This window comes from Microtus oregoni, unplaced genomic scaffold (assembly GCF_018167655.1).
Source record: "Microtus oregoni isolate MIOR12 unplaced genomic scaffold, Mior012 000043F_ref0000047, whole genome shotgun sequence".
Taxonomy (NCBI): Eukaryota; Metazoa; Chordata; class Mammalia; order Rodentia; family Cricetidae; genus Microtus; species Microtus oregoni.
Genome location: NW_024543210.1, coordinates 94,623 through 116,624, shown reverse-complemented (window position 1 = coordinate 116,624; position 22,002 = coordinate 94,623). Strand labels below are relative to the sequence as shown.

Sequence of the window (22,002 nt, the reverse complement as noted above, 5' to 3'; positions counted from 1 at the left end):
CTTCTTACCAGCTTGCAAAACCAGTATAATCCCAAATGAAATAGCAACAGGATTTTTTGGGTTTTTTTTTGTTTGTTTGTTTGTTTGTTTTATTTTTCGAGACAGGGTTTCTCTTGTAACGGTCCAGGCTGTCATGGTACTCGCCACCATGGCCCAGCTTCAACAGGATTTTTTAAAGAACTTGAAAGAGAATCTCCTTGAAACCGCAAAGAAAGGGTTAGCTAAGCAAGAAAAGGCGCTTGGAAACAAGTCTGTCTGACTGTATGAGTTCCATCCCAGGAACTCAGGTAAAGATGGACGGAGATAACTGACTTCACAAAGTTGTTCTTTGACCCCCCCCCACACGTGTGTACCCTCTCAAACACCATACACACAATAATAAATTTTAAAGTCAAAATGGCAAACGAAGGGTTTGAAGGGTCTGGAGTGCTACATAATCACCCCCAAGGGATCCCAACCAGCAGAGGGATTCTCAATCAGCTTGACACTGAAGGCTTCAGAAGGTCCAGGACAGCCAGTAGAGAGACCCTGTCTACAGAAAAGAAGGAAGGAAGGAAGGAAGGAAGGAAGGAAGGAAAGAAGGGGAAAAAATGCAGTATTCCAGAAGACCCAAGAGAGATACCCTCCTAAAAATGGCCTGGATGCTTTTACTCCAGAGTTACCCCCACATCTCTGCTTGCTCCGGGATACAACCTACTCCGTCTGGCCTGTGGAAATCTGAAAGTCCCCAATTCCTGTTAAATCCCAGTGCTCAATGTAAAAATGTTAAGTAAAAATACTGGCTCAGAACTGCAATCCCAGTCATTGAGAAGGTGGGGCTGGAGGACCATGGGTTTAATGTCAGCCTCAGTTACATACAGAGTTTGAGACCTAAGGTACTTGAGACCCTGTTAAAAATTGTTGCTTTCAAGCCGGGCGGTGGAGGCGCACGCCTTTAATCCCAGCACTCGGGAGGCAGAGGCAGGTGGATCTCTATGAGTTCGAGGCCAGCCTGGTCTACAAGAGCTAGTTCCAGGACAGGAACCAAAAGCTACGGAGAAACCCTGTCTCGAAAAATCAAAAAAAAAATTGTTGCTTTCAGATTGCCAGGATCATTATTAACTATAAAACTTTAGAAAAATAAAATCACCCTGCAGAAAAGAAGCTATACTTCCACCTATTCTGGTGACAGGGATTCAATACTGTGTGTTGTCAGTAGTATTACGTCTTTTGTTAATGTCATTGACTGTTCTCTGTATGGTAGTAAGACCTTGGTATTTTCCCATATTTCATCTATGTACTTGATTATAGCATCAGTATATCTATTGCAAGAAACACCGAGGAGCATTAAAATTTAGACTCAAAGGACCCTCCGATTCCCCCCGACCCCGAGTCATAAGCCTAGGTTAACTGTGGTCAGTAGGTTGACAGGCATGGTGTTATTTCACATCTTTACTCCGAGCTTGCTGGAGGCAGAGGCAGGTAGATCTCTGTGAGTTCGAGGCCAGCCTGGTCTACAGAGTGAGTTCCAGGACAGCCAGGACTAAACAGAAACCCTGTCTCAAAAAAACCAAAAGAAAAAAAAAAGACATGAAATAAGATGATTCCTCTTGGTCACACTGCTCATGAGCTTTAATCCCTGATTTTTCACACTATCACATATCATGACTGTCCCTGTAGAGCAACACTGAGCACTCCCCTTTGCTGGACACCTCATGCCCAGGGTGGTAAATGTCATAGCCAACCTGACATTTCCCCGTTAACAGACGTTCCTTCCCACCAGCTCTCCCTCTGCAATACCACACAACACGTGCCCAGGCAGACTCCCAAGACCGCTGCCAACCAGAAGAGGGCAGCTCTAGATTCCATCTTCAAGTGCAAGGTAAGGGAGCCCACACTCCTGAGCAGAATAGGCCAGAAGGGGGTGCCTGCCTCTCAGTGAATTGAGATCCAGCAGGATAGCCTTTAGTCAGCATTCACCTGTATCAAGCAGGCAATCAAAATGTGCATCTCCCTTTACAAAGAAAACAAAAACCTATTTTAGTCTTTGTGAATATTTTAACACTTTTTACATTGGCCTATGGACTTGTATGGTTTCCCATGGCTATAAGGATATTACCTACCAAATAAATATCTATCCCTATAAAAGATGGTCCTTAGCTTGTAAAGGGGGAAGTGCTGGGGTTGCCCTTTACTTATTTTTCCAGAAGTCATGCAACTCTAGCCAAAAGGCGCCTGGCACCTGGGTCAGTCAGCCACAGTCTGTCTTGATTTATCTAACACCAAACATATTTTTATTTTTCTGAGATAGGGTCTCATGATGTAATCCTGGTTAGCTTGGAGCTTTCTATATAGACAGGCCGGTCTCGAAATCACAGGGATCTGACCTCTGCAGCCTCTGCAGTGATGGGATTAAAGGTGTGCACCACCAAAATCCACAACTGGTTTGACACAGAACATTTTTATTTCCCTTCTCAATATATTTACTGTAGAAAAAAAAACCATGAAAGACAGATAAACAGAAAGGAAAACATAGGAATCGACTGAATTCCCAGCATACAGAGGTACTCTCATAGTGCTCAGCAATTTATGGGATTTTTTTTTTTTTGAGACAGGGTTTTTCTGTGGCTTTGGAGCCTGTCCTGTGTCCTGGAACTAGCTCTTGTAGACCAGGCTGACCTCGAACTCACAGAGATCCACCTGCTTCTGCCTCCTGAGTGCTGGGAGCCACCACCGCCTGGCTATTTTTTTTTTATTGTAGCTTAAATTACTGTGCACCAGCCGGGCAGTGGTGGCGCACGCCTTTAATCCCAGCACTCGGGAGGCAGAGGCAGGCGGATCTCTGTGAGTTCGAGGCCAGCCTGGTCTACAAGAGCTAGTTCCAGGACAGGCTCCAAAGCTACAGAGAAACCCTGCCTCGAAAAACCAAAAAAAAAAAAATTACTGTGCACCAATATTTTTGAAAGATGTATTTGACATGCATAATCATGTATTGATATTGTCATGTACACATGACAGTTTTTGCACTTTTTTGCTAAGTAGGATCAAACTTTCTATTTTCAGTTGCTTTTGTTGTTCTCACTATACAACAACCATGCGCTGCTCAGTCAGTAGGTTCGTTCAATGTCTTTTTTCAGACCTTGAAGTTTTAGTTACTGACATTCTGTCAGACACATTGGAATATGCCTTTTTCTTCCAAGTGACAGCAGTACTGCTGCTGGCCTCTCTGTTTCACACCTCTCATCTCAGTTCATGATGAAGGGAAGTGGGAATGTTATGGTTAGCTTTACTGTCAACTTCCACCGATTAGGAGCCTCACCTGAAGAACTGTTCCTTTCATTTCACTGTGGGCCTCCGATACCTAGGGCAAACTGCATTTGCCTCTCTCTTCACGTGTGGTGTTCAGAAACTTATCTATTGTTTACCAACAAACTCCCACAAAACAAGGCGACACACTAGGCCATGGTGACCATGCCTTTAATCCTAGTACTTGGGAGGCAGAGGCAGGCAGATCTCAATGAGTTCAAGGCCAGATTGGTGTACAGAGTTCCAGGATAGCCAGTGCTATACCAAAAAAAGAAATTTGAAAAACCAAAATCAAAGGGGCTGGAGAGATGGCTCAGAGGTTAAGAGCATTGCCTGCTCTTCCAGAGGTCCACAGTTCAATTCTCAGCAACCACACAATGGCTTACAACCATCTGTAATGAGAACTGGTGCCCTCTTCTGGTGTATAGGCACACATGCAGGCAGAACACTGTATACATAATAGTTTTTTAAAAAGAAAAACCAAAATCAAAACCAACAAAAAAGAAGGCAACACGTCATAAAGATCATGTGATCTAAATGCAGGAATTCCCAAAAGCCCACATACAAACACTAGAACCATCATGCTCAAGATGAACTTGGGTCTGGCAGAGAGCTCAGACATAAATGCAGTTTGTAAAGACATGAGCTGGTAAGCAGAACTAGCAGAATGCAGAACCAGGCTTTCCAAAAAAAGAAAGAAAAGAAAAAAAATGAAGGAAGTAGCAAGCAGCTATAAACTGGGAGGGAGAACCTGTCGGTCCCATACTGTGAAATAACTGTCTTCTGCTGGCGTTTTATTTTTCTGGGTTTTTTTTTCTTTTTCTTTTTCTTTTTCTTTCTTTCTTTTTTTTTTTTCTTTTTTTTTTTTTTTTTTTTGAGACAGGGTTTCTCTGTGTAGCTCTGCTGTCCTGGAACTTGCTCTGTAGATTGGGCTGACCTCTATTGCCTGACTCTGCCTCCTGAGTGCTGGGATTAGAGGCGCACGCCACCCTTGCTGGGGCACTGTGGGCTTTTTCCTTTTGAGCTGTCTGACTTGGGTCTTTCAGCCATCCAATGGTGGCCAGGCTGGGAACATTTGTGCTCTTGGACTGCAGCTACTTTGGGCTAATGTGGCTTTAGAGCTGCTATGGCAGAGGGAGGCCTGAGGTGAATCTTCAGGGACACTAGACCTTCTAGAGCCTAGCTAATACTGCCCTTCCCTATGGAATTCCACACCGTCCTCAGCCCTCAATCCAAACTCATCCATGACCTCCCACTCTTCTGCTTCTGGCTGGTTCCCACCACCCAGACCCGAAATAATCATACAGAAACTATATTAATTGCAACACTGCTTGGTCAATGACTCTAGCGTATTCCTAGCTAGCGCTTACATCTTAAATTAACCAGTTTCTATTATTTTGTATATTACCAAGAGGCTCGTGCTTTACCGGTAAGATTTCCAGGCGTTTGTCTCCTTCAGAGGCTACATGGCATCTCCTTGACTCCACCTACTCTCTCTACATCTGTTTGAATTTCCCACCTGGTTTTACTCTGTTAAGCCATTGGCCGAAAGCAGCTTTCTTATTAGCCAATGACAATAAAACATATTCACAGCATACAGAGGGGAATCCCACATCAGCACAGTATCTGAGACCATAACCTTTTCATATCCAGACTGTGTCCTAGCTCAGGAAGGATGTCCACCCCTCCAGGGCAAGCAGTCCATTCTTGCATCTCTAAGACTTGACACCAACTTGGTAATAACTTATTGAATGAGTTGATGAGAGCATTTCTTTCTTTTTTTTTTTTCTGTTTTGGTTTTTCCAGATGGGGTTTCTCTGTAGCTTTGGTGTCTGTTCTGGAACTAGCTTTTGTAGACCAGGCTGGCCTTGAACTCACAGAGTTCTGCTTGTCTTTGCCTCCTGAGCGCTGGGATTAAAGGTGTGTACCACCACTGCCTGGCAATGAGAGCATTTCTGAGCTTTCCAACTCTGTGGCCCTGTGAGGTAGCTCCCGGTAGCAGTTCTGACTGCTGTCAGCATTAGTGGTTTATGTTTTGCTCCATGCCAACCCCCTAGCAGGGCATCGACATAGAAGACCCACAGGCCATATTGATGTATAAAGCTCAGACTCTTGCCTAACTAGGTAAGACATAAGATAAATCAGAAAATGGAGTTACAGCAGGGGCCTGTAAACTTTGAACTTTTTGGTGGTTTCCCAAGGACACTTCTCCAACGACAAACAGTTCTTGTTCCAAATGTTATTTGGTAGGAGACTAGGGACTAAATAGCTACATCAAGATTAACAGATTGGCTAGGCATGGAGGCACAGGCCTTTAATCCCAGCACTGAGGAGGCAGGTGCAGACAGATCTCTGTGACTTAGTTCAAGGTCAACCCGTTCTACGTAGAGTTCAGACCAGCCAAGGCTACATAGAGAAACCCTGTCTCAAAAACAAACACTAATAACAACAAAAACATGAAAGAAGTCACAGAGGAAGACTAGGAACCTGTCTTTACCTGGCATCATGTAAGGAATAAAGTATGTTGGAGACAAATTCAGGAAATACAACGAGCAAAAGAGGTGTGTGCTATAAAAGGCCATACAGTGAGTGGCCAGGTTTTTGCTCATTAGCTCGTTTCCATTGGACGTTCTTTTTCTTCTTTTGAGATTAATTTTATTTTGTGTGGGTGTGCAGAGGCAATTAGACTGTGTTGGATCTCCATGGAGCTGGACATGGATGTTGGGAACTGAACTCCTGTTCTCTGCAAGAACAGCAAATGCTCTTCTAGCTGAGCCCGTCCTTCAGCCTCCATTGTTCCTTTTTGAGTAAGCTATTTCTATTCCATGACTAAGTTAGAAAGCATGTTTTCTCACCTTTTCCTGATGGCTGTCGGGATTTTTACCTAACCCGTACCGTGTTTTCTTTTAAATGCTAATAAAATTGTTTGAGTCTCCTTTTGAAGTCTTCTATTAATAAGACTAGGAATACTACAGGAGAATCTGTTTCCTCGATAACATCTGTGGTTCTGTTCCACTCCTACGGATCATGTCCGCAACATTGCTCGGCTCAGAATGACCCAGTGTCTGGTGCTCTGCCACGAGCCTTCCTGCCCACAGCCTCTCCTAACACCCCACTTGGCTTCTGAAGGCTACCAAGGTTCCCAGACAGAACATTCCTTTCCCCAAAGGCTTCCATGACCCACACTCCACGTGACCAGGGTGTCTTCTGTGTGTCAAGTTTCTGTTCCTGCCTCCTTGATAGTAGCTTGGCCAAGTTTGTAGCCCTGTCCCTGACAAACAAGGTTCACAGGGACTTAACCATGCAGGGATGCAGAATATGAACCAAGCTGTCACAGAAACATGAGCTCCCCAGGCCTTTGGAACTCACCTGATGGACTGAAGTGTTGTTTGTTGTCTTACTCTTTTTGCTCTTTTGGCTTTTTGGGGAGACCCACCACCCAGCTCCCAAATAAATCATACATGGAGTCTTCTTTCTTTTAAATGGTCAGCCTTAGGTTGACTTGTTTCTTGTCAGTTTTTCTTAAATTATCCCTGTCTACCTTTTGCATCCAGGTTTTTATCTTTCTCTATTTCTTTTCTTTTCTTTCTTTCTTTTTTCTTTTTTTTCGTTTTTTGAGATGGAGTTTCTCTGTAGTTTTGGAGCCTGTTCTGGAACTAGCTCTTGTAAACCAGGCTGGCCTCAAACTCACAGAGATCCACCTGCCTCTGCCTCCTGAGTGCTAGGATTAAAGGCGTGCGCCACCACTGTCCAACTCTTTCTCTATTTCTATATACCTTTCTTTACTTCTTTCTCTGTAGTGTGCTATGTAGCTGGGTGGCTGGCCTCTAATGGCCCCCTCCTCCTTTTCTATCCTGCTCCTTCTTCTCCCTTTTTTTCCTTCTATCTATTCTCTCTGCCTGCCAGCCCCTCCTATTCTCTCTCTTGTCTTGCAAGAGACATTCAGCTCTTTATTAGACCATCAGGTGTTTTAAACTGGCAAAGTACCACTGCTTCACAGAGTTAAACAGATGCAACAGAAAAGAATGTAAAACATCTTTGCATCATTAAAACAAATGTCCACAGCATAAACAAATGGAACATATCTTAAAATAATCTACAACACTGGAGCCCAAAGTTAACAGTGTAAAGGAGGATGGACCAGAAGACAGCAGAAGGCTCAGTGCCCACCAGTGCTCACTAAATCCATGGACACAAGTCTAGTGCATGCCTAGTATGGTCAGGGTTCCTGTGGTTCCTGTGCCCTAGACACATCCCAAGGTCCCTAGACTCTGAAGGAACTTCTTTGGGCATGGGCCATGCCATGTCTGCAGTTTCTCACGTGTATCACATCCTCATGCCAGGTTTTCATCATTTTAACCCACACTAAACAGATCAGTAGTTCCCAAGGAATCCATGGTCCAGGGCACCAGTTATGAGGTTGTGAGGTTCAATGTGCAGGCTGAGGGAAACCCAGTGACAATCTGTGTGCCTGTAGGAACCTCTACTTCCTGCCACTACCCAAGGTCCTTTAAAGAACCCAAAAATTTATTTCACTGTTGACAAACAAATGATTTGCTGGCGAGCATGCAATATGTTGTCTGGCCTTAACAGTGGGTTATGTGTGCTCATTTAGGGCTACAGGGCACTGGAGGACACTCTCCTTGGGCTTTCTCCCCATGACCAGCCACCTCAGTTGTCCACAGAAGTTCATCCTGAATTCTGTTCCAATTTTTCAGGATAAATTGTAGGAAAACACTCCAGATGTGGAAGGGCGGGAATCACATCAACCCCAGTTTACAGGAAGAGGAACTGATCTTGGGACCTACAGTTTACAAAATGGACATAGCATTACTTTCAAATGCAGAGGTTTGGCGAAACAGATTCAAACTGCTATCTATTCACTGGGAAAACATACACTGGTCATCACTAACATGCCCCCATGACCTTAACAGACAGCCACCACACACACACACACACACACACTTTGATGCTTCCCCTCAGAAAGTACAGAGTTGCATGCATCTCACTTTCCTCCCCTTTAAAATGAGAATAGGCGGGGGGCTGGAGAGATGGCTCAGTGGTTAAGAGCATTGCCTGCTCTTCCAAAGGTCCTGAGTTCAATTCCCGGCAACCACATGGTGGCTCACAACCATCTGTAATGAGGTCTGCTGTGCTGCCCTCTTCTGGTCTACAAACACACAGAGACAGAATATTGCATACAAAATAAATAAATATTAAAAAAAATAAAAAAATAAAAAAATAAAATGAGAATAGGCAGGGGGCTGGAGAGATGGCTGCATTGCCTGCTCTTCCAAAGGTCCTGAGTTCAATTCCCGGCAACCACATGGTGGCTCACAACCATCTGTAACGACGTCTGATGTCCTCTTCTGGCCTGCAGACATACACACAGACAGAATATTGTAAACATAATAATAAATAAATATTAAAAAAAATGAGAATAGGCAGATATGTCACATTCATTGAGAACCTACAATGGTGTCTAGTACAAGAAGGCACAGCTCAACCAAGGCCACCGGTGCCAGGCCCCAGTGTGCACAGCTTGGTCACCCTCATTTCCTCCCTTGACCCTGGCTGCAATGCATGCCTGGTGCACACAGACACAACTCATCAGGCAGCCCATTCTTCTGCCTTCAAATGCACCCTTGGTCTGTGCCCAGCAATGTATGCCAATTGCTGAGGTCAGTGGATGCTTGTCCTTTGCTTCCAATCAAAGGCAGCCTGTCCACCAAGGCTGCTGAATCTCAGTGAACACAGCCTGCGGTTTCCTAGGTACAAGCCTCATTACTGGCCCCAGTAGGGCTGCAATGTCAGACAATATTCATCTCAGCTGGCCACAGACTGACAGACCCTCTGGACTTTGTTTCACCACCCCAATGAGTGGGGAACATGAGGAAAACACAGGTCCCCTTGTTCTCTTCAAAGTGGGACTCTGGCTTTAAGCAGTTGCAGCTGTCTGCAGCTCCTGTCCTGAAGGAATTACAGCAGAAGGCTGCCTCTGGCAGAGGAGCACCAAATGTTGCCGGCAGGGGGTGGGGTGTCACAGCAAGGGAAGGACCACCCCCACAGGGCCTTCCAGGGAAGAAAAGCAGAAAGCGGGGTTGCTGGGGTAAACCCGAAGGGCAAGGAGGGACAGCCAGGTCAAATTGGCTTGGGTTAGAATTGTTTCAATAAAATACTTGTAGATAATAAGACATGGGACCCAGAAGAAGAAAGGCAATTGTGTAAAGCTGTGGATACAAAGAAACAAGACATGCCAGAAAAGCTTTTTCCTAAATTTGTTGACTTTGACCAAAGACAGCAAAAAAAAAAAAAAAAAAAAAAGAGGGAGGGACGGAGCCTCTTCCTGAGCCCCTAGTCAGCCTTCCCAAAGTCATGCCTGCTGGTGTCCCCTGCCCTGGGGGCAGTCTGATTGCCCCCCCTTTACACACAGCTCCTATTGGCCCGAGTTATCACATCACTGTGAACAAGGCAGAAAGCACCCTGTCCCACATATTTGTTCTGATGTTCTTGAGAAAAACTTAAAAGTCAATAAATAAGCACTGCTAAATGTAGGAGGAGGCTGAATGGGAGGAGGTTGCTGCAGGGGGGCAGCAAGGGAGGACAGATGGTAGCTGAAACTCCTCAAGGGATAAGAGTGGGTGGGGCCTACGGAGTACTAGAGGATCCCGGAGGCCTTGGGGTCCTACACGGAGACACACAGGATGGTAAGGGACAGAAGACACCAGGGTACATGGGCACGTGCCCGAGCCCACGGCCCGTGGCAGGGAGCCTGAGGGCTCGTTGACCTGGCCCCTCCGGTAGCCATCGCACCGACTGCCTTGGGTCCCTGGGAGGGCAGAGCTTTTGCGCAGGCGCGCGCGCTCACTCCCGCGGCTGGGCGCCAGAGACGCCCTTAGGCGCGCGCCTCACTTCCGGTAGGCAGTGATTGGGTGTGACGCGAGAGCCCTGCCCTGCCGACCAATAGGCAGCGCGAAGAGGTAGGGGGCGGGGTACGGGCACAGTCCGGACACCGCCCGCGGGCCTGCCCGACTCCCGCCCGGCCGCCGGCGCCATGTGACCGCGCCGCCGCCCTCCGCGCGCCCGGCCCGCCCGCCCGCCGCGCTCCCGCGGCCCGGCGCAGCCCCAGGCCGCCGAGGGACGGCGGGGCCGGCGCCATGGCCGAGCGGGGCCGACTCGGCCTGCCCGGCGCGCCCGGAGCACTCAACACCCCCGTGCCCATGAACCTGTTCGCCACCTGGGAGGTGGACGGCTCCAGCCCCAGCTGTGTGCCCAGGTACGCCCCCGCGCTGCGCTTTGTCCGCGCGCACCTGCCCGCGGGCCAGGACCCCGCGCCCCCGAGCGCGCGCGGGCCACAGCAAGGCGAGGGCTGGGGCGGGGCAGCGGGCCTGCGGCTCGGGGGCCAGTGCTCTGCCCGCACCTTGACACCTGCGTCCCGGGCGGGGCTGCGCGCAGCGGACCGCAGACACCTCGGGCGGTCGAGCTCTCGGCTAGTGCTACCGCTCTCCTCTGGTGTGCAGCGGCACTGTCACACCCCAGAGGCCTGGGCCTGAGGCTCACTCCACGGTTGCCTCCCCTGTGCCCTGCGGGTCGGGTCTGCTCTCTCTTCACCTGTCGGCCTTGTGCCGGGAGCTGTGGAGAGAGCTCCGGAGTCCTTTCTACTCTTTGCTTGGAGCTTGTTAATTTTACGCTTGCCGAAGCCTGGCCTCCCTCTCTTGGGTAGGCGACCTTCCACTCGCTCCGTGGAAAGGACTAGGCAAGATTTACCCACCGGGCGGGCACTGTGGACACCTATCTTTATGTGGACCTACAGCTTCTCATTCTACTTGCCCAGCTTGAAACTTTGGTGATTTCTTCTTGACTTGGATCCTACTCAGGAGCCTCAGTTAGTGAGGGAAAAAGAAATCCAGACACCAGGCTAAAGACGCTACAGGCTTTCCTCTGGGGAGACAGGGAAAGTGGGCTTGTCCCCAAAGAGCCTTCCAGGTACAGAACCTGGACGGTGTGCCCCTGAGTAGAGAAACCCTGTGAAGAGAAGGTACTTCATTTGCAGGTGAGCTTCAGGTTGGCCTGTGGCTCTCACTCTGCCGACTCTTTCAGCAGGCCCCTGAGTGTGGTGTTGGGGTTCAGATAGTGACTTTTCCCTTTTGGCTGTGCCTTTGGGAAAGAAAGGATGGTTACTGAACGCAATTCCTAGACCTGTGTTGCATCTGGAGTGCTGAGACCTGAGGGTCAGCATTTGCCTCACTGGGAGCATCTCCCAAACTACCAAAGCCGGGAGGGGTGGGGGGAGCTGGACCCTCCCACTCTAGTTCTGCTTCTTTATATCATTATCTTGAGCACCCCGCTTCACACTGGCCCTTTTAGCAGCCCCTGAGTTCCTTAAATGAGAGCCAGGGGGGTCTCTCTCTTTCCCTCCTCTCTTCCCCTTTTCTTTCTTCCTTTTTTCTGCTACTGAATCTCATTATGTTGCTGAGGCTGTTCTTGAACTCTTAAGCTCTTGTGATCCACCTCCCCCCCATCCCTCAGCTTATTTTATAGTTAGAACTACGGTTACAGGTACATGTCACACTCACCTAAGACAGATGTCTAACCCTGGTAAGGAAGGGGACAGAGACCATTTCATTATCCCTCTAAAGGTGGCTGGTAATTTTTTGTTTGTTTTTTGTTTTTCGAGATAGGGCTTCTCTGTGTATAGCTCTGGCTGTCCTAGAGCTCACTCTGTAGACCAGTCTGGCCTTGAACTCACAAAGATCCGCCTGCCTCTGTCTGCCTCCTGTGTACAGGGATTCTAGGCACGCTCCATCCTGCCTTCTCTGGTCTCTGTTCTTGCATACTCCTAGAATACCCCTTTTCTGTAGGGGATAGCAGCGGCAGGAAAGGCTTGCACACAGGGAAGGATGGGGCATCTTGGGTGAGCAGCAGCAGATGTTGGGGTGTTCTGGGTTTGGGCCCGGTCAGAGATGAGAGACTTTCTGGAGTGGTGAGGACCACTCCATGTGTGTAAAAAGCATGTAGTCTCAGTACAGTGCTGCCTGATCTCTGTCCTGTGTGCTGTTTGACCTCTGCTCTGCTGATGCATATACCTCCTGTGCATGCACCCTTGGCACATACCGTCATATCACCTTTGTGCAGTGCTGCTCTTCTGGGTGTTGCAAACAGGACATGATAGTGTTCCCTGAGTTCTTTTCACTCTTCACCCTGGCTTTGGTCAAGTCTCCAGTTCTGGGAGCTGCATCTGTGCTGGTGGCTGCTGAAGCATCACTGCTGCATAGTATTCCCTTGGAATGATGAAACCTGGGCTTCTGCTAAGGGATATTGCCAGGTTTTTGCCCAGTTACAAATCTGCCATTGCCATTGCAGAGGAGGTTTTCTTACCTATTGCCCGCGTGCATGCCTGTCCCTGTGGCAGGCAGGACCTACTTGAATGTGTTTTACCGAGTAGGAGGACTTTTAGAGGTGTGGGTGTGTGTTCGCTCAGTGTTACTATTCAGTTGCTTCCTAAAGCAGCTGTGCCAACTCCAGCCCCAGTGCTAGGGCGAGAATCCTCACTGCCTCACATTCTTGCCAAGCTGGTGGGTGTGAAACAGTGTTGTGGTTTTAGTTTGAATTTCTCTGATTATGAATCTAGACCATTTGTACTTCCCTGTTAGAGAAATTCCTATTCATGTCTTTTGCCAATTTTTCTTTCTCATTTTCCCCCTACTTGAGTCTCAGCAGTTTCTACGGGGAATAGTAATCTTTGCCCACCTAAAACTGTTGAAATCCTCTTTTAATTGTGTGTGTCCCTCAGAGTTGGCCTGGAGTGTGGGGTGGTGGGGTGGGGACAGAATCCATCCCCGTTACTTTGACATGGGTAGAGTTTCAATTCTCCTTCCCTGGGAGGTAGTGAGATAGCTCTCTGTCCTGGGGGAAGCTGGGTACTAGGCATCCTGAAGCTCATGGGAGGGAGGATCCAACTCCTGATACTCAGTGCTGTCCCGGCCGTGTTGCCAAGTTCACCTTGCCTCAACAGCTGCTAGGGACAGTCAGTGTCTGCCCTACCATACTGCTGGGATTCCAGAGTTTTCCGTTCCTAGGTATGTTCTCCTTCCACTCTTCAGCAGGGTCTTTACCTTTACCAAAGGTCTTTGAACCTTTGTTCTTTCACTCAAATTCTTTTCTTTTTTTTTTTTAAATGTATTTATTTATTTATTATGTATACAATATTCTGTCTGTATGCCTGAAGGCCAGAAGAGGGCGCCAGACCTCTTTACAGATGGTTGTGAGCCACCATGTGGTTGCTGGGAATTGAACTCAGGACCTTTGGAAGAGCAGGCAATGCTCTTAACCACTGAGCCATCTCTCCAGCCCCTCAAATTCTTTTCTTTTTGACATTATTAACTCACTTCCAAACTTTGTGCACCTGCGTCTTTTTTCTTACCGCCACTGACTTCTAGGCCATGCGCTGGCTCACTTGGTGTGTGGACAACAGTTGCTGTCCAGAGTGCACACCATTGTATATGTATGTTTGTGGAAGGCACAGACATCTCTGTCCGTCCAGCAAGGAGCGGAGCCTCCTTCCTTCTTTGTCATTCCTGATGCTGCCAGCTCTGCATTCCCAGGCAGTACCCTCTCTCCAGAGGGCTCTGTGGATAGAGCGAGACTCTTTGATGCATTCATGCTTTTTGGTCAGCCGACTTTCCTTTCTGTTGGAACATAATACCCCCTTGTAAGAATGAACCCTCATTTTAGACATTGGCTTCTTTGGAGTTTGAGGCTATCATTTGGTGATTTTTGTCATAGGGCTTTAGTTTAAGAAACCTTCAGTTTGCTGGGCGGTGGTGGCGCACACCTTTAATCCCAGCACTCGGGAGGCAGAGGCAGGCAGATCTCTCTGAGTTTGAGGCCAGCCTGGTCTACAGAACTAGTTACAAGACAGGCTCCAAAGCTACAGAGAAACCTGTCTCGAAAAACCAAAGATCAAAAAAAGAAAGGAAGAAAGAAAGAAAGAGAAGCCTTCAGTTTAAGGTACAGGGAGGGAGGGCACAATCTTCCGCTCTCCCAGTGGTCCTGGACAGTGTGGTAAATTTCCCTAGACTCTCCTCGGAGATGGATAGAGTCAAGGTTTTCCCCATGTGCTGTCACATGTCTGAAGTGGAGGTTGTGTCCTGGTTTTACTGGGAAGGATATGTCTTCCTCATTGAGTTGAGGAGTCCTTCATGCAGTGAAAGTGGATGCTCTTTGCCAGTGTTTCTGCTCTGGGGTTTGCCGCTCTTCTTACGGATGTGCTTTGTGATTTCGCTGGAGAATGGTTTCACACTCTGCCCAAACTGACCTCCAAACTGCGGTGCTCAGGTGAGCCTCCTGAGTGGCCAGGACCACAGATATGTCTGCGTGCTCAGCTCTGGTGTTTTTGGATGAGCAGGACTTTTGATTTTGGTAAAGCCCACTGTTTTAGTTGTTTCTCTGTTCTGTCTTAGAAATCTCCAGGATATGAATGTGTGTTAAATCTGGTTTGCCACCGACTGGGTTGTGACTGTGACGACAGAAAGGCTCTGAAATGCCCATGCGATCTTCTGAGCTGCATGTGGTTGTCAGAGAATGGCCTGAGCTGCTTCTCAGGCATGTGTGTTGCATTGGCTGAGGTCTGTGATGCATCCTGAGGAATGTGTGGGTTCTGCTGACAAGTCATGTGTGTCTGCGTCAGACTCGTTCCTTAATGTTGATATTGTGGACATCTCAATGAAACTCATCTTTTGTTGCTCCAGTTTAAGGTGAGGGCACAGCTTCCATACTCCCAGTGGTCCTGGACAGTGCGGTAACTTTCCCTTAGACTCTCCTTTGGGATGGGTAGTGTCCAGAGTTTCCCGTGTGCTTGCTGTTCAGATATGAAGAACTTAGTGCTCTACCACTGAGGTCTATATCTGGCACCCAGCTGACATGGACTGTGGGTCCTAAACTGCCATTGTAAGTTTTTTTGTTTGGTTTTTGAGACAGGGTTTCACTCTAGCCCTGGCTGTCCTGAAATTTGCTTTGTAGATCAGGCTGGCCTCGAACTCAGAGATCCAGGACTCGCAGGAGTCAGTTTTCTCCTTCCATCCTATGTGACTCAGGGAGTGACTTGGGTCATCAGACTTTGAGGCAAGCACCTTTACCCATTGATGCATCTCAATAGCTCTACTTTCAAAACAAAACAAAAACCAAGACAGGTGGTGTCTTTAATCCCAGCACTTGGAGGCTCGGAGGCAGAAGCAGGCGCATATCTGAGTGTTCTAGGCCAGAGTGGTCTACAAGAGCTAGTTCCAGGACAGGCTCCAAAGCTACAAAGAAACCCTGTCTTGGAAAACAAAAACAAAACAAAACCCACAAAAGCCAAGCTTTCTTCTTTTCTTTTTTTTCTTTTTTCTCTTTCTTTTTGAGACAGGTCTTCATGTATCTAAAACTCAGAATGTAGCAGTGGATGAGCCTCCTACCTTCACATCCCAAGTGCTGGGATTACAGGCATGTCCACCACGCCTGGTTTCTGTGTTGGCTAGTGACCAAACTCAGGGTTTTATGCATGTTAGGCACACATTGCCGACTCAGCTACATCCCCAGCGGGTAACCACCCCCTTTTTCTTTAAACTGTCACAAAGCCTTATGTGTGAGGTATAACTGGTTATTCAGTGCGTGTTTAAATTTAGTATTCACCCAATCTGACATTCTGATATTCCTTTATTTAAATGAATCATCCAGTCTATTTTTATTCACCTAAGTTGGCAATACTGTATTCATATCTATTTTATTTTGTGCTTTGTATCATCCTGCACTTCTTTTCTCTTTTGCTTCACCTTGTTTTGGCACTGAATTCCCCTCCCTCATTAATAGTAAAATTTGCTGTAACTTTTTTCCTGGTTAGCTCTGTGAACTTGAGCTGCATCCTTGTGTTATATTTTAGTCATTTGTACCTTTCTCTGAAGTGATACAACTTGCAGAGCTCTTTAGCCCCAGCCCTTCGTTTGCACATGCTGCTGCCGCAGTGAACTGCCAGTCCCCTTAAGCCTGGTGATGCTGTCTGTGTTGCTTTACCTGATAGCTTTAGGCTGCTTGTAGCACTTGCCCTCTGTATCTCACACTTCAGGACTTGGGATCCTCCTCCCTGCACTAGAAAGACGTCCTGAGGCTTTCCTCCAAGGAAGATATGATAACTATGAAGTGCTCTTTTAGCCAATGGTGTCTTGTCTCTTTATTGTCCCCTAGGGCCTGGTGCTGACTCCAGGGGTAGCATCTCCCTCAGGGTGGCCACTGACTGTAGCCTCTGGTCTTGCTGTTCAGGAGGCAGCTGTCAGGCAGCCATGACTCATTGGAAGGCAGTGTGTTGACTGGCTTTGTGGTCACTTTCTTGTTGTGACAGCTTATCTGATGATATGCTATGGCGTGTATTCTTTTATGCTGACCCCTATTAAGGTTGAAGGACTTTTGGATTCGTGGTTTTTAGTTCTGGGAGGTTCTCAGCCCTTTTCTCTTTGATTGTTGTCTCCTCAATGTGCTCCCCACTTACTTCTGCAGTACTGGGTGGACGTGTGGACATGTCAGTCTTTCATGTCAGAAGATGAGTAAGGAGGTATGATGGCTAGCAAGCCGTGTACCTCTTTGGCAATTGCCTGATGTGTTCATGTGCTAGCATAGTCCTTCTAGACCTCTTCTCCCTCCTTGCTGCAGGCTTAGCTCTTTTTATCGGCATCATGTCTGTCTTCCTCAGTCCAGACCAGGTCTGTCTCAAGAAAGTAACTTATTGAGTGTTGTAATTGACCAAGATGGCATGCTAAAGAATGTGGACTTTTCTTTGAGTAAGGGGAAGACTCTAGATTATTTTTGAAGGTTTGCTTGGGAAAGTAGTGCTGCTTGGAAGCCTGAATTGATGTAAGTTTAGCTGGAGATGGATTTGAGTGGGGTGAAGTGGACAGAGGAGTGTGTGAGGTTCGAGAGTGGACTCTTTTGGAGGAGGAAGGCACTGGAGAGGCTGACTTGAGTTGGAAAGGCTGTGGGCTTGGCATCTCCATAACATAGCTCAGTGGGAAGATGGGGAAGACTGCCCCTTGGAGAAGCCCTGTGGATTCAGAATAGGCGTGGCACATGGCTGGAGTCTGCATGGCTCTGATCTGCCCATCCTACTCAGGCACTGCTTTTAGGACACAGGCAGGCAAAGTTGTCTGTGGCCACTTCTCTGTCCTGGTATGGGATATTGTGTGGAATGCTCTTATCCAAACAGGCTGACTCTCCCTGTGGAACTTAGTGCTGTGACATCTTCATTTCCCTCAAGTGGCTTCATGCAAAAGCTGTGGCCTGCACTGCCTTGGGCATCATTGACTACTCATGACCTGAGAACTAGGCAGGGCCAAGGTGCTTTGCAGTTCAAGGTCCTTGCTATTGTCACATAGCCATCCACTCTTTTCTTGGGTCTCAGGAAGGTTTGGTGAGGCAGGGTCGAGAGTGGGAGGACATTCTAGAGTGAGGTCTGCTGCTTTATTCACTGGGGTCTCGTTTAATGCAATGGTGGATTTATGCAGGTGGCAGAACTCCATCATTTGGAGGGAATCTTTAGGGCCCTGGCTTCAGGTGGCATAGCCAAAACAATAGAAGTGGCTGTGTGTTTGTGTGTATGCCCTCAGGTGCAGATGAGAGGGGACATGGGTAGGAAGGCCCACGGCCTGTGCTCAGGGTCTGCCTTGCTCATTCTAGACTCAAACTCCAGGGCTGCCAATCTCTTTGGGAACTACTGGTGCTCAGGTGTTTCCACTAATAATATGTGTGAGCTGCTGGCTCCTCTCCACGAGTACCTGGTTACCTACAGTGACCTAAACATAGTATGTGAATGTATCTAGAGCTGAGTTCTCTCTGCTTTGAAGGTGGGTATTCTAGAGCAAAGATGGGCTTTGTATAGGCTTCTAGGGATGGCAAGTGCTGTACATGGCCTCTGAGAATAGAACTCCAAGCAGCAGTCCTGGAACTTTCAGGCAGTGCTCCCAGTGTCTCAAGAGCCTGTGCAGGGAGGCAGGAGCCCCAGGACTGAAGCTGTGGCCCTGAGTCTCCTGAGTCGTCTCTTGAGGTGCAGATGTCTGCTAAGCAGAGGTGCCTAAATCTGTGAGAGATAGAGATGGGCAGTGCAAGATACCAGAGACCATGCTGATCTTCTCCCTTCTGGTGCTCACAGATGTGGTGGTTTGTTCCTACTATCCCACTAGCCTCTCCTCACCACCCTGTCAGGATTGAGGGTACTCCCCTACAATATACACTCCTTGTCAAGTACCAAGGTCTTGTAGAACTCACCCTGTGGCCCAGCCCCAGAGGCGCCATTTTCAGAATGGATCCTGTCTCCAAGGTGTCAGGTTCTTCCTGCATTTATGTCTGGCATGGATGCACACAGGCCACAGTGAACTCCTAGTCATTAGGATGGAGTGTCTAGGCAGGATAGGTTTGGATCCCCATGCACCCTTCTCACTGCAACACCTTCTACTTCTGTCCTCTGACATCTTACCTTAGGCAGACGAAACTACATTATCATAGCAGGAGAATCTGAGTCTGACAGTCCCCAGACAACTGTTAGATCCCTTGTCCATCTTTCTGAAAGGTCCATAGTTCTGTCTATCTGGCATGTACTTCCTGCAACAGCTTTTGGCAAGGTTGTGCACATATGCTGAGTTGGCCACCAAGGTGAGCAGTACAGTGGACACCTTCAGCCTTTGCCAGGACAGTATAAAGCTGGCCAGTGCCTTTGGAAGATGTCTTGCTGGCAGGTGAGTGCCTGGAGGCCAGAGGCTCTCTTGTGCTGGGGAGAGACTTGACTGAGTCTGGGGTAGGCCCTTGCTAGGCCTGGCCGGGGAGCTTTGGTTTAGGCTTCCATGAATTGAGTGTCCAGGTGGACTGACATGGACTCTTTTTCACCCATCTGGCCTTGGTCATAATCAGCTGTGGCCCCCTCATGCTTGCTTGCATGCCGCTCTGACCCTTGCTTCCTTACACAGTGTGGGGGCTGCCATTCCCTCAGCTCTGCTGGTTTCAGGCCTGACTCTGGACTCCTTTTGTCTTATTTTTTTCCTTCACACTTTCTGGGCATGGTGGCACTTTAATCCCAGTACTGGAGAAGTAGAGGCAGGCAGGTCTCTGTAGGTTCAAAACCGGCCTGGTCTACATAGGGAATCCCAGGATAACCAGAGCTACATAGGGAGACCTTGTTGAATAAAATATAATTTTTTATATTTATTTATTGTGTGTGTGTATGTGTATATATGTGTATGTGGGTACTTACGTGGCAGTTTTGGAAATCAGTTCTCTCTATTATGCAGGCAATCAAACTCAGGCCATGAGGCTTGGCAGGAGGTGCCCTTACCCACTGAGCTGTCTAGCTTTTCTAAACTGCCTGTTTTGTGTGTGTGTGTGTGTGTGTGTGTGTGTGCGCGCGCGCTGCGCGCGCCTGGCCTTAATGTCTGTGCACCACATGCATGCAGTACTGTTGTGAACCAGAAGAGGGCGTCATATCCCCTGGAACTGGAGTTAAGAACAGTTAGTTGTCAGCCATCTTGTGGGTGCTAGGGATGGAACCTGGGTCTTCTGGAAGAAGCAGCCAGTGCTCTTAACTGATGAAGACATTGCTTCAGCCCCTGAACTTACTGTTTGGACCACCAAATGCCTCCCTTCAGCACGACTGATGGATTTTTACCCTTTGAAAAACAAAAAAGAGGAGACTGGAGAGATGGCTCAGAGGTTAAGAGCATTGGCTGCTCTTCCAGGCATCCTGAGTTCAATTCCTGGTGATAGTGTAGAGACCAGAGCTGGCATCTGCCCACTGACAGCGTCCTGCATAGTTATGCCTTGGGTGGGATCTGAGACTATCTGCTGGGGTAGGAGGAGTTGATGCACACACCCAGAGAGCATGGGAGACTGGACAGCTGCTCCATACACTTTGGCTCATCTCTGGAATGTCACGGGAGCATTTAGATACTTCTTTAATTACCAGTGGGACATCTGCAGATGGAAAGCTGGGCCCTTACAGGCTCAGGCCTCTGGCTTGTAAAGGTTTCTTTTCAGGACCCTGACTTCCAGATAACCAGGACCTGGGAGGTATTTTGAAGGCTGCTTTGGGGGAACTCCCTGCACTGAGGAAGAGTGGCTCTGGATGATGGAGAGTCTGCCCACAGTCATGTACACAAGAAGATGAAGGAACCTCTTCCCATGACCCATAAGCTAGTTTTTGGGGCCAAGGGCCTGGAGGATGAAGGGGACCCAGCCCTTCTCCAAGCGTCTGGCCTTCTATGACTTGAGATGCAGCCTTATCATCATCCTCACTTTTCTTTCACTAATTCCTGTTTTGTTTCCTGGAAAATACCTTTTCCCTAAGAAAGGGTAGTAGTGACTCCTGGAGAACAGACCCGTGTGTGGACACCCCCACTCAATGTAGACATTCCAGCTGCCCTTACGGAACACTGCCGTGGCCTTGTTACCAGCCCATGTGATCACCACTACACAGAGGCCTGAGGCAGGGGTCTGGCAGGCCGACAGGAACAGCTGCACCACCAGCTGGGGAATTCTGTGCTCTGACACTGCTCAAGGATATGTGGAGGGGTTCTGCTCCTGGGTCATCAAAATCACACATGCTCTGTGCTTAAAATAGAAGCCCAGGCTGCCTTGCTATGTGGGATGTGTTTGGAGGCTCCCCGTTAGGACAGTGACTGTGATTCCTCCACACCTTTCTAGGAAGATGGATTGCCCTCAGTGCAGGGAAGACAACGTAACTGGGTGTCCCAATAAAGTTAACTTTGTTCAGATTTTTTTTTAAAAAAAAAAAGTATGTCTGATTGGATATGAGAGTTCCTTATGAATTTCTTTTTTAGCGTCTTCTAGTTGCATTAAGGATAATGAATAGAGATGGGCATCATTGCTTCTGTTGATATAGAGCTGACTGGCTTCAGGCATAGTTGGATCCACAGGCATGCAGTTGGGAGCTTCAGGCATCACTTCAGTTTCTCCACCTGCATTCTCATGTGGCAGAAGGAGACAATAAGGTGGAACACTGCATCTGGGCCATCGGTAGCCAGGGTTGGCTGTAATTGGTCCTCAGCAAGATGTTCAATCGAAGTGTCAGGTGTTGGACACAGTGCATCACTGTGCAAGAGCAAGTAATCCAAGTGGAGGACTAACTTGGGATAAGCTTGTCGTTTATGGGGTTCCTGGATATAGCTGACCATATTGGGTACAGATGTCTCATCACTATGGCATGACCTTCAGCCTTTCCTCTTCTGGCTTCTCTCAGGTCCTGTGTGTCCAGCATAACACCTGGACAAAAGCCCCAGAACCAAGGCCAGACTACATACAGTTACCTGCCTACTGCCTCTATCCTGGATACCAAGCTGGCCAACGTTTGAGCTCAGTCTCCTAGCTTACAATGGTAAAGTCAGGGGCTAGAGTCCTGGGCATTTTGAGGGTTGCTGTGTTGTTAGTCAAATGACGTACAACCATCCACAGAGCTTCTCACAAGAGCTGAGTCAGGTCAGTCTTGGGGACAACCAGGATTAACACTTGGGAAGTTCACTCCAGAGCTGCAGTTCTGTTAACCGAGCTCACCAAGTACAGAGATTCCAGTCTCTAAAAGTGATCTTTTGGGTCTCCGAGGTGTGGCCCAGGTAGGTGTAGTGCACTTGCCTAGTGTACCTGAGATTGGTTCATTCCCAGCCTGTGAAGGAAAAGTGGGGATACAAG

General features: G+C 48.0%; 1 protein-coding gene across 6 annotated transcripts in view; it reads left to right on the top strand.

Annotated features, from left to right (window-relative positions):
- The first annotated feature begins 10,318 nt into the window (after positions 1–10,318).
- Positions 10,319–22,002, top strand: part of Pacs2 (phosphofurin acidic cluster sorting protein 2) — a 64,218-nt gene continuing 52,534 nt past the window's right edge. For 3 of the 6 annotated variants that reach the window (XM_041633192.1, XM_041633189.1, XM_041633187.1), the window contains exon 1: positions 10,319–10,561. In XM_041633192.1, the coding sequence (XP_041489126.1) occupies positions 10,443–10,561 (119 nt within the window). In that variant the 5' untranslated portion in view covers positions 10,319–10,442. The remainder of the gene's footprint in view (positions 10,562–22,002) is intronic. The other 3 variants (XM_041633191.1, XM_041633188.1, XM_041633190.1) reach the window with 1 other exon arrangement.